This window comes from Leopardus geoffroyi, chromosome A1 (genome assembly GCF_018350155.1).
Source record: "Leopardus geoffroyi isolate Oge1 chromosome A1, O.geoffroyi_Oge1_pat1.0, whole genome shotgun sequence".
In the NCBI taxonomy this organism is placed as follows: Eukaryota; Metazoa; Chordata; class Mammalia; order Carnivora; family Felidae; genus Leopardus; species Leopardus geoffroyi.
Genome location: NC_059326.1, coordinates 114,183,427 through 114,199,051, shown reverse-complemented (window position 1 = coordinate 114,199,051; position 15,625 = coordinate 114,183,427). Strand labels below are relative to the sequence as shown.

At 38.5% G+C, this 15,625-nt stretch overlaps 2 protein-coding genes across 19 annotated transcripts in view; one reads left to right on the top strand and one right to left on the bottom strand.

Moving 5' to 3' along the window:
- Positions 1–5,358, top strand: part of FAM13B (family with sequence similarity 13 member B) — an 89,363-nt gene extending 84,005 nt beyond the window's left edge. For 14 of the 17 annotated variants that reach the window (XM_045489986.1, XM_045489992.1, XM_045489958.1 and 11 more), the window contains 3 exons: positions 26–189; positions 1,382–1,483; positions 2,979–5,358. In XM_045489986.1, the coding sequence (XP_045345942.1) occupies positions 26–189; positions 1,382–1,483; positions 2,979–3,102 (390 nt within the window). In that variant the 3' untranslated portion in view covers positions 3,103–5,358. The remainder of the gene's footprint in view (positions 1–25; positions 190–1,381; positions 1,484–2,978) is intronic. The other 3 variants (XM_045489977.1, XM_045489948.1, XM_045489876.1) reach the window with 1 other exon arrangement.
- Positions 3,422–15,625, bottom strand: part of PKD2L2 (polycystin 2 like 2, transient receptor potential cation channel) — a 39,138-nt gene continuing 26,934 nt past the window's right edge. For both annotated transcript variants that reach the window (XM_045490004.1, XM_045490011.1), the window contains 3 exons: positions 7,407–7,519; positions 6,616–6,723; positions 3,422–3,530 (listed from right to left, as the gene is read on the bottom strand). In XM_045490004.1, the coding sequence (XP_045345960.1) occupies positions 6,627–6,723; positions 7,407–7,519 (210 nt within the window). In that variant the 3' untranslated portion in view covers positions 3,422–3,530; positions 6,616–6,626. The remainder of the gene's footprint in view (positions 3,531–6,615; positions 6,724–7,406; positions 7,520–15,625) is intronic.

The window sequence follows — 15,625 nt, the reverse complement described above, 5'->3', positions numbered from 1 at the left end:
GTTTATCTGTTCAATAACTTTTTAGGAAGAAGAAGAAGATGGTGTTACTCTGTCCTCTGAGCTAACTGATATCTTGAAAACTGCTGTGCAGGCACAGTCTTCATTGGAAAACTCTGAATCTGATGTTGAAGAAAATCAGGAAAAACTGGCTCTGGATCTCCGATTGTCAAGTACTCGAGCAGCTTCTATGTATGTTTGCTGGTTTGTGATTTCAACCTGTTTGTATAATAAAATTTACATGCTGGTGTAAATGTTAAGTAAACAAGAACTTGGAGGGAATTAATGTAGTGCTTCAGAGATGGACCCTTTTTAGAGTGTGATTTATAAATCACTTACTGTGTTTTAAAAATTAAAGAAACTAAAATCCTGCATTTGCTTCATAACGGAGTACAGGAATCAGCTAGTTAGGTTTGTTCTCTCTCAGCTTCTTTCCCTGGTATGGTGTGTAACCGGTTTTCAGCCCTGGCTTCACTTTTTTTTTTTTTCTTTTTTTTTTTTTTAATTGAGGTATAACCAACATGCTCTATATTAGTTTCAGGTTGGTGTACACCATATTGATTTGACAATTCTATATATTACTCAGTGCTCACCACAGCAAGTGTGGTCACCATACAATGTTATTGTAGTATTATTGACTACATTCCTTGGGCTGTACTTACCATCTTTGTGACTTACTTATTTTATAATTGGAAGTTTGTGCCTCATTCAGATCCCGTTCACCTATTGTATCTATCTCCTCACCTGTCTACCTCCCTCACAGCCACCCAGTTTGTTCTCTGTATTAATGAGACCGCTATTATTTGTTCATTTTGTTTTTTAGATTCCACATATAAGTAAAATCATAGGGTATTGGTCTTTATCTCTCTGACTTAATTCATTTAGCATTATATACCCATTAGTTTCATCCGTGTTGTTGCAAATGGCAAGATCTCCTTCTTTTTTATGGCCCAGTAATATTCCTGTGTGTGTGTGTGTGTGTGTGTGTGTGTGTGTGTGTGTTTATGTTTATGTTTATGTATACCACATCTTCTTTATCCATTACTCTACTGATGGACACTTGGATTGCTTCCATATCTTGGCTATTGTAAATAATGGTGCAGTAAACATAAGGGTGCCTATCTCTTTTCAAATTAGGGTTTTTGTTTTCTTTTGGTAAATAGGAGTGGAATTACTGGATCATATGGTAACTTCTGTTTTTAATTTTTTGAGCAGTCTCCATATTGTTTTCCACAGTAGCGCTGGTTTCACTTTAAGATTACCTAGGGAAAAAGTTTTTTTAAATACTGCTGTAGAGGTGCCTTTAGTTTGCAGCCAGTGTTTGAACCCCTGGTAAGAGTCAAAATGTTCTTTCAATAATGTTTTCTTTCCGTTTAAATTTCAGGCCTGAATTACTGGAACAACTTTGGAAAGCTAGAGCTGAAAAGAAGAAGCTACGTAAAACGTTACGGGAATTTGAAGAAGCATTTTATCAACAGAATGGAAGGTTTGTTGAACATCACAAAATTGAGTCTTCCTTCTTCCTTTTTTTTTTTTTTTAATTATTTTACAATGTTTATTTATTTTTGAGAGAGAGAGAGACAGAGCACTAGCGGGGGAGGGGCAGAGAGAGAGGGAGACACAGAATCTGAAATGGGCTCCAGGCTCTGAGCTCAACACAGAGACCCATGTGGGGCTCGAACTCACGAACCATGAGATCATGACCTAAGCCAAAGTCAGACGCTTAACCGACTGAGCCACCCAGGTGCCCCAAGTCTTCCTTCTTCTTAAACTTAAGGGCTTATATGGTAAATTAAAGGAATATATAGGAATAGAAATAAATTGTGCACATAAGCATGTTATTGAAAAAAAAAAAGTAGAAAACATTCCTTTTTACTTGGAAGTCCTGCTATTAATGGCAAGAAAAAGAGCTAGGGGAACAATACCTGATAAAATATTTCAGAGTTGTTCTAGAGGGGCTTGGTTGAGTGGCAGTTATGTTGTGTTTTTTAATTCTACATCCTCACCCTTTTGGCAGTGTTTGTGAAACAAAAGGTTTTTCCTTTTGTAAAGGGTCCTGTGACAGCTAGTGTGGATCCTTACACTAAGACTGTGGCTACTAGGCTGCATGTTGGGCCATTCCAGGCTTCGCATTTTCAGGGTGTGCAACAGGGTGCCAGTCAATAGTGTGGCTCCTAGAATACAGTATGGCATGTGTTTTTATCTAACTGGGGCACAGTTGACTCAGTGGAACTCTTTAAGAAAAATACATTCTAGTTCAGATGATGGACAGAAATGAATGTTATCTCAGACCTCAGAAAAGTTTCTCCATGTATGTAACTGGGTGGTCTTAACAAGCCAGTAGCTATATTACAAATTCCAAACTGTGTTTACTTTGAGAATTTTCTATATAGTGGGCAAAAATGGTTAAAAAACACTCAGTGTAAGAATGCATTTTTTCAAGTACCTTCTTATTCTTTGCCTTAATGGAAGAAAACTTTTTTGTAATTATACTTAGGATGGTTTGATGCTTTACCTAGAGATTAAACTGAATTGGATTGGGTCATTAATATAAAGTGAGAAAACTGCTTTTTTCTGTGGGTAAGATCTTTTACTTCTCAATTCACTGAAGCCATAGTACAGTAAATGTATGAAATTACTGACTGTAATCCTCTAGCACTTGATATACACTTCCAGACCTGACAGAGTCTAGCAGCGCGTGTCTTACTAAAGTATTTGGCTTCTGCTGGTTCTCTGCAATGAACATCGATAAGTATAGCATTATTGAATCTGTCAGTAGAGAAATTCATCAAAAAAAGTATTTTAGGATTGTTCCTTGGGGATGGGGTGTGGGAAATTAGTGCAGTAATCTATCTTCTTGCAGAGCAGTTTTTTTATTTGAATTTACATTTGGTAACATTGTGTCTCACATCAGGACAAGTTTTGGGACTTTATTTTTCAGATGATCTCCAGAATATTACAGATGTTATTTTCTTCCCTAGGAATGCCCAGAAGGAGGATCGTGTTCCAGTGCTTGAGGAGTACAGGGAGTACAAGAAAATTAAAGCCAAACTTAGGCTTCTTGAAGTTCTTATCAGCAAACAAGATTCTTCAAAATCCATATAAAATATACTCCTTGAAAACATCATAAAAATCAGTTGTATTCCCTGAAGCAATCATCGTGTGTACTTGGCTGGTACTTGAGTTCATTTTGTCAGGCACTCAGAAAGTATCACTTTGTACTTGGTTGTGGTGCCACTAGAGAATGATGGGAGGGTAAGTAGACCCTCTCTAGGGAGCGTGGTGTTCCATATTAACCACAGACTGTCCTCTTCACCTTTAGCAAACATCAGTTTTCTTCATTGTTTTGTACTACAGATACATCCTGTTAGCAAAAGACTAGTACTTTATTCTTTCAACTTCAAGAACTTTGGAGATACAAGCTTTTTGTTGTTACCAACTTTGCTTTTATTATTATTTTTTTAATTACTGAAGAAAATTGAGAGGAACATCTTCACATTGAATTCTTCGGTTGCCTTTTTCTTACAGAATGACTGAAAATTTGAAAGAAAAGCCTATAAATGTGCACATATGCAACTATGTCTTATGTTTTCTTAGAAAACCAAACTCAAACTGAAATTTCAAGTCCTACTGTGGAACACATTTCTGTTTAATTTCCAAAGTGAAAGTTTCTCACAGGTAATATGTTAGCAAAATTTTGCAATTCAGTGGTCACACAGCTCCTGGATGAAGATAACAGAGGGCGCACCAAAAAGTGACCTTGTTTATTAGTATAGTGAACACACACACCACACATCACACACAGAACTGAATCATTTCACATGCTGCCTATGGGACATAAGTTACTGTTTGTTTCCTCAGTTATTCTTTTTGAGCTGGTGATGATGTGATTTGTCTGCATCAGATCCTGTACTTTTTCCTCCCACCCACCTCCAGATAATGTGAGAAAATAGCCATGTCTGTGTAGGAACACTGATGGTGCTCAGATTTGTGTGTTCAATCAGATGGGCCTAAGTTGGCAAAAGAGTCATTATGCGTGAATCAAATCTGTTCTTAACAAGGGCTATACCACTGCATTTTTTACATGTACCTTCCGGGGGTCACATCATTTTTTTTTTCTCTTTTAATTGGCAAAATCCATGAAGAAAACATCCTCTAACAGGACCACTTTGGCTCAGCACATGCTATTTAAAGCAGCTGTGTAGTGGTGTTCAAAGATGTCTAGTGGTATGCCCCTTGTCATATACTCTAAGCTGATTTTTTGTTCTTTGGCTTTGCATGGCTTTCCTTCAAGTACTCTTCTGGTATCATTCTGCTCATCGTTTTCACAGAATGGTGACTTTATTTGGGCTAACAGTAGTAATAGCATATTCTGGTCAGGCTTAATCTAAGTGTTAATTCTTTTCTTGGTGCTTTTTTGGATTGATGAGTGTCTCACTTTGTGCCCATGGTTTGCATGCATTGACTCATGCGTGATTTTCTTAACTAGCTAATATTAACAGTTCCATGTAAAAATGGACCTCTGCAACATTCTTTAATACAAGTGAGGGAAGCACGAACCTCAGACTTGCAGCACCATTACATAGTAAGCACATGAAGTAGCTTGATAATAAGTAGTGTTTCTAGTGTTTCACATTTCACCTATGTGTGCAATGCCTTTTTCGGGGGGAGGGAATGTTCATTGGTGGTGAACATGTAGTTTTACTGGGGAATAAAGCACTAAATCCAGCCCTTTTTGTGTGGTTTCCTTTTGGTATGCCTAGGTTGTTCATAACGTATACCTAGAAAAATGAAATTGAAAATGCCAAAACAAGTATCATATCACTTTGATTTGAATCCAGCATGCAGTGTGCATTTATTTCTTTCAGTCTCCAGACAGGAGTGTATCCAAACATCTAATTTAATGTGCACTGTGTATTGTTTTATATGAATGTTTATATATACCACATGCAAAAATGTCCATATGCACTATTTAAATGTTTTAAATAATATATTCCTTCTTTATAATGCTAAATCTATATGAGTACCATATTTTTATAAGTCAGTGGCCTGACTGGTTTCATTTTAGAATTAACAGCTGCTTCATGGTGTTGATTATTCACTGTTAATGTTTGGCTGCGAGTAGAATAGATAAAAGTAGCATGGCAGCACTTACGCTATGTGACAGTACTTGTGTGTCATAGTTGAGCAGTAGGTGGTAGAACTAGGCAGTTTGTGATGAGTTTTACTTTGGTACAAGTAAAAACAGTATATCTATATACAAATAATATATAGATATATATGACCACCAATATAATCGCATTGCTGTGTCTGGCACTTCATTGTATAGACTTTTGTAATAAAAGAACTTGAATGTTCTAAGTCATTGTAAATGTTTTTTGTTTTCACTACATGTTAAAAGACAAAAAATCGAGACCTCAAGTGTTTCTTTGCCTTAATGTTCTTGGGCTTTGTTGGAATTACCTCATTCAGGGACCACGGGGGGACAACATGGTTACTAAGCCACTTGGCTGGCTACAGCTCTGGGGAGTGGTAAGACTAGGGAAGGCCATGTTGTTAAATGCCTTGTGGAAGTCTAGAAGATGCAGAGAGAACAGTCAGCATTTCTTGTTGGAATGAATTATTCTATTAAGCATACTTGAGGTACAGTTTCTAAGAAAAGAGCGTGCATGGCTGGCTTGAGGAAGGTGGGTAGATTTAAAATCTATTGAGCACCAATGTGGAAATTGAGTATGATGGTGAGATGATGTTGTTTGGGCCAAGAGAACATATGGCTCTTCCAGGAGGACTTATGTAATGTGCTAAAAATATAGAAGAGTTACCTCACACAACTTTACGACCACTCAGACGGGTTTTGCGGCACCCTCATTCATATTTCTCATACATTAAGTTGACTTCTCGTAACTCTGATACTGCTACCTTGCTCTTTGTTTTTACAGTATATTTTGCTTTTAGAGTAGTTGAGGAAATACTTAGGAAACTTCAAATGTGTTACTTTAGAATCTTTCTAGATGAATTTCCAGTTTGAAAATATTAGTGAAAATTCTGTAGATGATTGGTAAGTTTGTTCTTGTACACTTTAGCTTTTTCTAGATGACCTCAAACTGGGAGGAATGGAGGTGAGATTACTTTATTTGGGGTCTTATATAATGGTTTTCCAGAATCATAGGTATTTATTAATTTATTTATGGCCAGGACAAGTTATAACATGGTACATGATGAAAACACCTAACGGTTCCTATACTCTAGGTAACATTGAGAAAACTGCTTATGACCTATTAGAGACCTGCCCCATGAACTATATGCAGCATTTGATACTTTAACTCCACATTCCTAGAATTTAATAATAAATCTCATTATAAAATCATTTACATGTACCGGTGTGTATACTCTGGAAGTGTGCTGTTTGGATTGCACAGTGGGGCCCATTCAGGGGTACTTAATTTCTGGAAATCTTTTGGTGAAATCATTTTGGTAATTATACTCTGATGATAGCTTGATGATAGGTGGTACAGTGTTTTTAAAGTGTACCTGAAATGGGTACATGTTTAGGAAATAACTCAGTACAGGGATAAATCTTTGTTACAAATGCTCAACGATTGTATTGCAGATTCTCACCTGCACTTGTCTTAATTTTGTAGAGCTGAAATCCTTCTCATCACTCGGTTTAGTTTTAAACTGACGTAGTGTAATTCTTTCTCCAGCTCCACGGCATATAAAAAGAGTCTGCAGGATAATTTAGAAGGAAGCAGAGAATGGGTCAGTAACATGCCTTCGTGCATAGTGAGACAGCAAGTTATTAGTGCCTTTTGTGAAGTACTTGGGGTGGGAAGATAATACTTTTACCTTCTAAAACATGCCTAGTAGGGCCAATTATGGATCTTATATTCTAAAATAGTGGAGAACAGGGTCTGCTGTGCATATTAAATATAAATGGCAGTTCCCGTTAAAAAACTTAAAAGGGGGAGCACCTGGGTGGCTCAGTCCAAATTCAGCTCAGGTCATGATCTCAGGTTCGTGAGTTCAAGCCCTGTGTAGGGCTCTGTGCAGGCTTGGAGCCCAGAACCTGGTTCGGGTTCTTTGTCTCCCTCTCTCTGCCCCACCCCTGCTTGCACTCTGTCTCTATCTCTCAAAAATGAATAAACGTGAAAAAAAAGTGTTTTTTTAAATATAAATGGCAGTTCCTATTTGGAGATGTAAGAGTAAAAGCAGTTGGTTTCACTCTTACCTTACATGTAAACAAATGGAGTATTGTGCTTTCTGATTAATTTCAAAGTTGAGTAAAAAGATGAAAAAAAAGGGGGTGGCATCTCAGAATAAGGTTCTGATTTCGGGAAAATAATGTAATTCATGTCCCCAGTCACCATATCATGATATCCCAGAGTGCCCTGGTTAGAACAAATACTTACTCTCGAAATTCTTGTTGCGTGACAGGCTGGTAGTCATCTTGAATTTCTGAAGAATAATACTTTTTCTCAAGCCTCTCTTTCCACTTTTTCATCTGCTCTGCACTTTGAATCTCCTGTCAAGTCAGAGGACAAGCATAGGCTGCACCTTTAAATTTTTCTCTATCTTAAGTCTTTGGTACCCAAGCATCACAGCATTGAGAATCTTTTTATTTTTTAATCTAAATGGCTTTATTTTTTTTTCTTGTCTTATTGCACTGGTTAAACCTCCAGTACAAGATGGAATAGAGATAGTGAGAATGGACGTCCTTGCTTTGATGCTGATCTTAGGGAGAAAGCATTCAGTTTGTCATCTGTATGTAGGCTTATAGCTGACAGGTTTTTGGGTTTTTTTTGGTTTTGTTTTTTGTTTTTGTTTTTGTTTTTTTGTAGATACTCCTTATGAAGTCTTGTAAAATCTCTTTTCTACAGTTTGCTGAGAGTTTCTGTTATGGCTGAATGTTGACTTAGGTGAAATGCTTTTTTTTAAGGTACATAAATTATTATTTGTTCTTTTCCTTTTTATTCTATTGGTATGGTGAGTTGCATTAATTGATTTTCAACATTCCCTTCCTGAGAGACACCCCATTGGTCACAGTGCTTTATTGTTAAATTCAATTTGCCAATGTTTTGTTGAGGATTTTTGCATCTGCATTTATGAAATATGTTGGTCTGTACATTTTTTTTCTTTTAGTGTCTTTCTCTGTTTTCTTTATCAGGTAACTTTATTTTTTTACTTTTTTTTTGAGTTGATTTTTTTTTTTAAATTTTAATTTTTTAAAATTTGCATCCAAATTAGCGTATAGTGCAACAATGATTTCAGGAGTAGATTCCTTAGTGCCTCTTATCCATTTAGCCCATCTCCCCTCCCACAACCCCTCCTGTAACCCTCAGTTCTCCATATTTATGAGTCTCTTCTGTTTTGTCCCCCTCCCTGTTTTTATATTATTTTTGTTTCCCTTCCCTTATGTTCATGTTTTGTCTTTTAAAGTCCTCCTATGAGTGAAGTGATTTTTGTCTTTATCTCACTAATTTCACTTAGCATAATACCCTCCATTTCCATCCACATAGTTGCAAATGGCAAGATTTCATTCTTTTTGATTGCTGAGTAATATTCCATTATATATATATATATATATATATATATCTACGCGCCACATCTTCTTTATCCATTCATCCATCAATGGACATTTGGGCTCTTTCCATAGTTTGGCTATTGTGGATAGTGCTGCTATAAACATGGGGGTGCATGTGTCCCTTCAAAACAGCACACCTGTATTCCGTGGATAAATGCCTCATAGTGCAATTGCTGGGTTGTAGGGTAGTTCTATTTTTAGTTTTTTTAGGAACCTCCATATTGTTTTCCAGAGTGGCTGCACCAGTTTGCATTCCCACAGCATTGAGAATCTTGCTGAGAGTAAACTACACAGTTTACTCTCCAGAGCTGTGATGTTGAGCCCCACTGGACTTTTGCCCTTCCTGGTTTTTTCAGTCTGTGCATCAGCAGATTCACTTGAGAGGGCTTGGTATTAGTACTGTTCACTCTTGTTTGGGTGGGTTTTTCTTTGTGTGTGTGTGTGTGTGTGTGTGTGTGTGTGTGTGTGTGTGTGTGTGTTTTAATTAAAATCCTCAGCTTGTTCTTCACTGCCTCTTCCCCTGTGCCTCTCCAGCTGAGTTTTTCTGGTTTTCTGTTCTTCACTTGGCCAAAGCTGAGCTGTCCTTTTCTGTACTTTTGTTGTTTAATGAAGCAAATGTATTTCAGAGTACATCTGTGGGTATATGTTCTCCCAGCTGCTTCGCAGCCAGACCCCTGCAGTCTTACCTAACAGTCCCTAGTCCCTTTTTCGGGATTAGTGCATCAATATATGCACTCCAGTCTGTCCACAGACCCCAAAATAAGCTCCTCATACCAGCGAATTCTTGTTGCATTTTTCTCTGCTTCTGAAGAGTCCTTCCTGTGTTTTGTCCTCACTACCACCCACTTCCTTTTTAGCATCCAAATAACATTTTCCCAACTTTAGGGGAAAAAAAAGTTATGTTGTGGAAAATAGGGGCAGCACTAAAAAAAGAGAAAGAAGAGACATTGCACCCAGATATGATCCAGAGACTTGCCAGTATCTGATACCGTCCTGCTCCAGCAATAATGTGAAGTAACTAAGTTGATCCCTTTATAAGCATTCTGATTACTTTCCTCAGAGAGGAAGGTGATGTCCTTGTCCATACGAGCATAAATGTATGCTATTCTGGTCAAAGAAACTATTCTATCAGACAATGTCTATCGTTAAACCAACATATCAGAAGTAGGAAAGGATGGCTTTCAATCTTGCTACTTTTATTTTGGCCACATTATAGCATTTATGTTTTTACACAGTCACCGATAAATTTAATGTGGTAAAGCGGTAGGCCCTGCAACTATTTCTAAATGACCAGGCCTAATTAAAATGTAGATGTGTAAGTAGTCTGGGTTAAACAGACTGCCTAGTAAACTTGACTCATCCTTCAGAAAACCCATCTCAACTATCACTACGTCTGTGACGCCTGCCTTGACATTCACAGGAAAGTGATGCTTTTCCTCACAAGCAGAGCACTGACTCTTCAAGGGCATTTTCTCCAAGTTCCAAGGTCCTTACACCCTCACCTCTTCCTGTAGATGGTAGCTGTCTCTTACTGTTGTCTCTGGATTAATTTAGTGTTAAACACTGGCTCTTCTAGTCCTCTACTACCTCAGAAAGGAATTCTCTGTGTTAAATACCCTCTTTTTGGACTACCTAGTGTAGTCCACTGGACCCTAACTAATGAGTACTTGGTAGCAGGGGAACTCCAAAGAAACAGACCCTCAGAGATAGCGTATTTCCAGCAAGGGACATAACAGACTTTTAAGAATATGAGATGAACACCCGGCCCTTTGGGATTCCTCAGGCTACAGAACCAGCAGGGAAAGAAGCGGTTACTCAACTAACTGAGGTAACTGATCCCAATTGCCAAGGAAAAATTGATTGCTGCTACAGAATGGGCTCAGAGAGGGCTGTATTTGGAACCCAGGGAATTCTCTGGGGGATGCCTCCTGATACTCTTATGAACAAAAAGTTCTGTCTCAGCAGAGCACGCAGCTCTTGATTTCAGGGTTGTGAGTTTGGGCCCCTATATTAGGGTAGAGTTTACTTAATATAAATAAATCCATAAATAGTAGTTTGAACATTAAGTTCTTAAGGAATTGTGATATCAGTAGAAAAGGTCTTATCATCACTCAGAGAGAGATACAGTTACTGTTGGGACTGTGCTTTTCCCTTTTGGGGAAGAGGAGAAAAGTGCCTTCATTTGTATAAAGGATAATTCCAACTTATTCAATGGAACCTTGAAAAATAGTTATTATCGTTTTATAGAAGTTCACACATGTGTACTAAAAGCCGAAAGGATGAGCTGGACTATTTGATCTCTCTCAACTCAAAATTTGCCTTTTTTTTTTTTTTTTAATATTTTTATTTACTTTTGAGAGAGAGCATGTGCGCATGAGTGGGGGAGGGGCAGAAAGAGAGAGGGAGACACAGAATCTGGAACAGGCTCTGGGCTCAGAGCTGTGAGCACAGAGCCTGACGCAGGGCCCGAACTCAGAAATGGCGAGATCATGACCTGAGCCAAAGTGGAATGCTTAACCGACTGCGCCACCCAGGCACCCCTCAAAACACCTTCTTAAACTCTGATGCTGGGTCTCAGGTTTTACTAACCTCATTCCTCAGGCTTTTGCTACACTGGCTTGTTAGGTTCTGCCTTCGTGGAGGATGGAGGGGTGCAGGAGAGTCTGGGTTTTTATCTATCACCATTGTTTCTGCAAATAGTAGTTGTCTCCAGCAGCAGTGGTTGGCTCCAGGCTGCGGCATTCCTGATGTCTTTGGCATAACCAGAACCAGGCCCATCACACTCAGAAACAGCAGTGGCAGGGGTGGGATGGGGATTACCCTCAGAGGTCTCACTAGACAGCTCTGGAGGCTGAGTCTCTAAGATTCAGAAAACTTCACCTTTTGTAACCTCAGCCTTGGGAGGGGTAGCTTCCTCCTACAGTCTGAGTTGCATCAGGGTTTTTACTTTTTCTGCCTTCCATTCCCCATGTAATCATTTCCCTGTAGTTAATTTCTTGTTTGAAATATATAATGTGGTTTCCATTTTCCTAAGTCCTGACTCACAGTATATATTCTTATTTCATCAAGTATATTTTTGTGTCTTTAAGGAATGTTTAAAATTTTTCCATTTCTTGGTTTTAAACACTTTTTATGAATTCCTGGGCATTTTCTTTGTTGCTATTATAGAGTCTTCTATAATTTTTATTTTTTTTTAATTTTTTTTTAATTTTTTCAACGTTTATTTATTTTTGGGATAGAGAGAGACACAGCATGAACGGGGGAGGGGCAGAGAGAGAGGGAGACACAGAATCGGAAACAGGCTCCAGGCTCTGAGCCATCAGCCCAGAGCCTGACGCGGGGCTCGAACTCACGGACCGCGAGATCGTGACCTGGCTGAAGTCGGACGCTTAACCGACTGCGCCACCCAGGCGCCCCGAGTCTTCTATAATTTTTAATGAACTGGTTGGTGTTTGCATAATTGCATTTACTTAGATTATTTTTTTCCTAATGCTGTATTGAATTCTGGTACTTGCATACCTAGGAAACTTGAATACCTAGTTGGCAGACCTAGGAAGCTTTAAGAGAATCGTAAGTCAAATAGAAGTAGTTTATTTATATCTCTTCCCTTTCAATTCTTAACATTTCTAATTTATCTCTCTTAATTGTTTTGGCTGATCCCTCCAGTACATCCTTTCTTGTCCCTTGTCCCCGACATGTCATTGTTTCTCTGTTAAGTAAGGTACTAGCTTAGGGGTGAGATAGATCTGTTTTTTGGTGGGGGGGAGGGTGAGATAAATGTTTTTATCATATCAAGGAAGTGTTCATTGATTCCTGTTTTGTTTTGTTGTCCTAAGATTAATTATTGAATCTTCCCAAATATCTAGCATCTGTGGAAAATGATCATGTAACTTTCCTTTTGGATCTATTAATAGAATGAGTTATGTTAATTAGTTGATTACCCAATTTTAAACCATCTTTCCATTCTTAGAGTAAGCCCTACTGAATCATGTTATATTATTGTGTTCTGTTCGATTCTGTTGCTATTATTTTATTTAGGATTTTTACTTCAAAATTTATAACTGGTATGTGTATGTGTGTGTATAGTCATTTTACATGATGACTATATAGCCATTTTATAAAAATAATTTGACAGTTGTTCATTTTCTTTTTTCTCTGGAACAGCTTGAATAGTTTGAAACTATTTGTTCCTTACAAATATGATACAATTTATTTGTGGGGCCTCATTTATTTTTCAGGTAGCTCTTTCATGACCTTATTTCTTCTACAAGTGGATTTGTTTAGGTTTTTAAAAATCTTTTCTGGGATCAGTTTTGATAAATTTATTTTCGGAGAAAAATTACCCACTGCTTTCAGTTTTTCAAACATTATTTGCATAAAGTTATACAAAAAAGTCTCTTTATTAAAGTATTTTTAAATATGCTAAATTTATTATAAATAAATATGCTAAAATTTATTCTTATTGGTTATTAGCTCTAAATGATAATTCTCTTTTTAAAAATTTTATTTATTTATTTTGAGATAGAGAAAGAGTGTGAGAGCAAGGGCAGGGCAGAGAGAGAGAGGGAGATGGAGAATCTCAAGTAGGCTCCACACTCACTGGGGAGCCCGATGTGGGTCTCTATCTCATGATCATGAAATCATGACCTGAGCTGAAATCAAGAGTCAGATGCTTAACTGATTGAGCCACCCAGGCGCTCCTACATGAATTCTTTAACTTTGAGCTATTATATATGAACCACTCCATCAATGTTTTCTACTTTATACCTTCTCTCTCCCTTCTTCCTTTTTGCAAAATTTCTCCGATCATCTTTTGGTTGGCTGAAACTGATATTCTCTTAGAACCCTCAGGAATACAACATTATTCTGAGTTCTTGCACGTTGAAAACTCTTTGAGCCTGTACACTGGAAACACAGTTGTGCTCCAAATAAATATGCTTGGCTTACATTTTCTTTCCTTGCATGTATTGTGGGTACGGTTCTGTTGATGTATGGTGTTGAATGTTGTCATGCTAACCTGGTTTTCCTTTTCTTGGAAGTCCAGATTTTTTTTTTTTTTTTATTAAGAATTTTTTTTTTTTTTCAACCTCCATTCATTTTTGGGACAGAGAGAGACAGAGCATGAACGGGGGAGGGGCAGAGAGAGAGGGAGACACAGAATCGGAAACAGGTTCCAGGCTCTGAGCCATCAGCCCAGAGCCGGACGCAGGGCTCGAACTCACGGACCGCGAGATCGTGACCTGGCTGAAGTCGGACGCCTAACCGACTGCGCCACCCAGGCGCCCCCAGATTTTTTTTTTTTTTAACGTTTATTTATTTTTGAGACAGAGAGAGACAGAGCATGAATGGGGGAGGGGCAGAGAGAGAGGGAGACACAGAATCTGAAATAGGCTCCAGGCTCTGAGCAGTCAGCCCAGAGCCCAACGCGAGGCTCGAACTCACGGACCGCGAGATCGTGACCTGAGCTGAAGTCGGATGCTTAACCGACTGAGCCACCCAGGCGCCCCTTGGAAGTCCAGATTTTACCTGGATGAGTCTCACGTTCATTCGAGGTGATTTCCCACAGGTACACAGTATGTCTTTCAATTTACATCATCTTTTATTTCAGAAATGGTTTACTGAATTATAATTTTGTTTTTAAAAATTTTTTTTTCAACGTTTATTTATTTTTGGGACAGAGAGAGACAGAGCATGAACGGGGGAGGGGCAGAGAGAGAGGGAGACACAGAATCGGAAACGGGCTCCAGGCTCTGAGCCATCAGCCCAGAGCCCGACGCGGGGCTCGAACTCACGGACCGCGAGATTGTGACCTGGCTGAAGTCGGACGCTTAACCGACTGCGCCACCCAGGCGCCCCTATAATTTTGTTTTTAAAAGAATCTCAAAATTAGGGGAAAGTTACAAAAACTTTTTCTTTCCTTTGAAGTATTTAAAGTTGCCAACATGAATGCCCCAGTGTCCCTGATCACATCAATATGTATTTCCTGCTTACAAGGACGTTTTCCTTTATAGTCGCAGCACAACCATCAGAGTCAGAAGATTTGATACTGATAGATGATTATCTTCTAATGTTGAGTCCCCCATTCAAATTTGCCACTTGTCCAGGATTAGGCACTGTATTTACTTGTCTGTCTTTTAATCTCATTCATTCTGGTATCGTTCCTCTTCTTTACCGTGGCTTGTCATGTTGACCATGACACTTTTAAAGAATACAGACCAGTTATCTTGCAGAATGTCCCTCAGTTTTGTGTGATATTTTGTCATGTTCTACATTTTTGGCAGAAATGGTACAGAAGTGATGCTGTTGTCTCTTAGCATCTTACTGGCTGGTGTATGGTTTCAGTTTTTCCCCATACTGATTAAGGCAGTATCTGCCAGATTCCTCCACCCTGACATATTCTTTTTCTTTTGGTTAAATAATATGTATTTTGTGGAGAGGTATGGAAAAGTTCCATTCTTTCTCCGATTTTTATCCATGTATATGTTTAGATGAGTATGAACTCATGGAATCCTTTGTTATTCAATGGGCTATACATTATTATTCATTATAGCGCTTAAATATTTCCAGATTTGGCCAGTGGGAGCCCCTCAAACCTGACTCTTGTGTGCTTTGAACAGATCTTCATTATTCTTACAGCACTTTCACTTTCTGGCTCAACAAGATATTATAGATTCATGTTGTATCTTCCAACCCTAGAATTAACCGTATCTCCAAGGGGCCCTCATTCCTTTTAGAAGAGAATGGTATTTGGAAACCAAGATCTAGATTTACTTCTAGATTTCTCAGTGGACAGATAGAGCTATAGAACACACACACACACACACACACACACACACACACACACACACACACCTGTAATTCTAATCCAACACCACAAGGTTCATTTTAACCCTCAACCTTTCCCTTTGGTAACTCTCTTATCTCACAATGAGAAACCTCACTCCAATGTATGTACAGCTGACACCTGCACAATGCAGGGGTCAGGGGTGCTGACCCCAGTGCAGGTGAAAATGCATGTGTAACTTTTGACTCCCTAAAAACTTAACA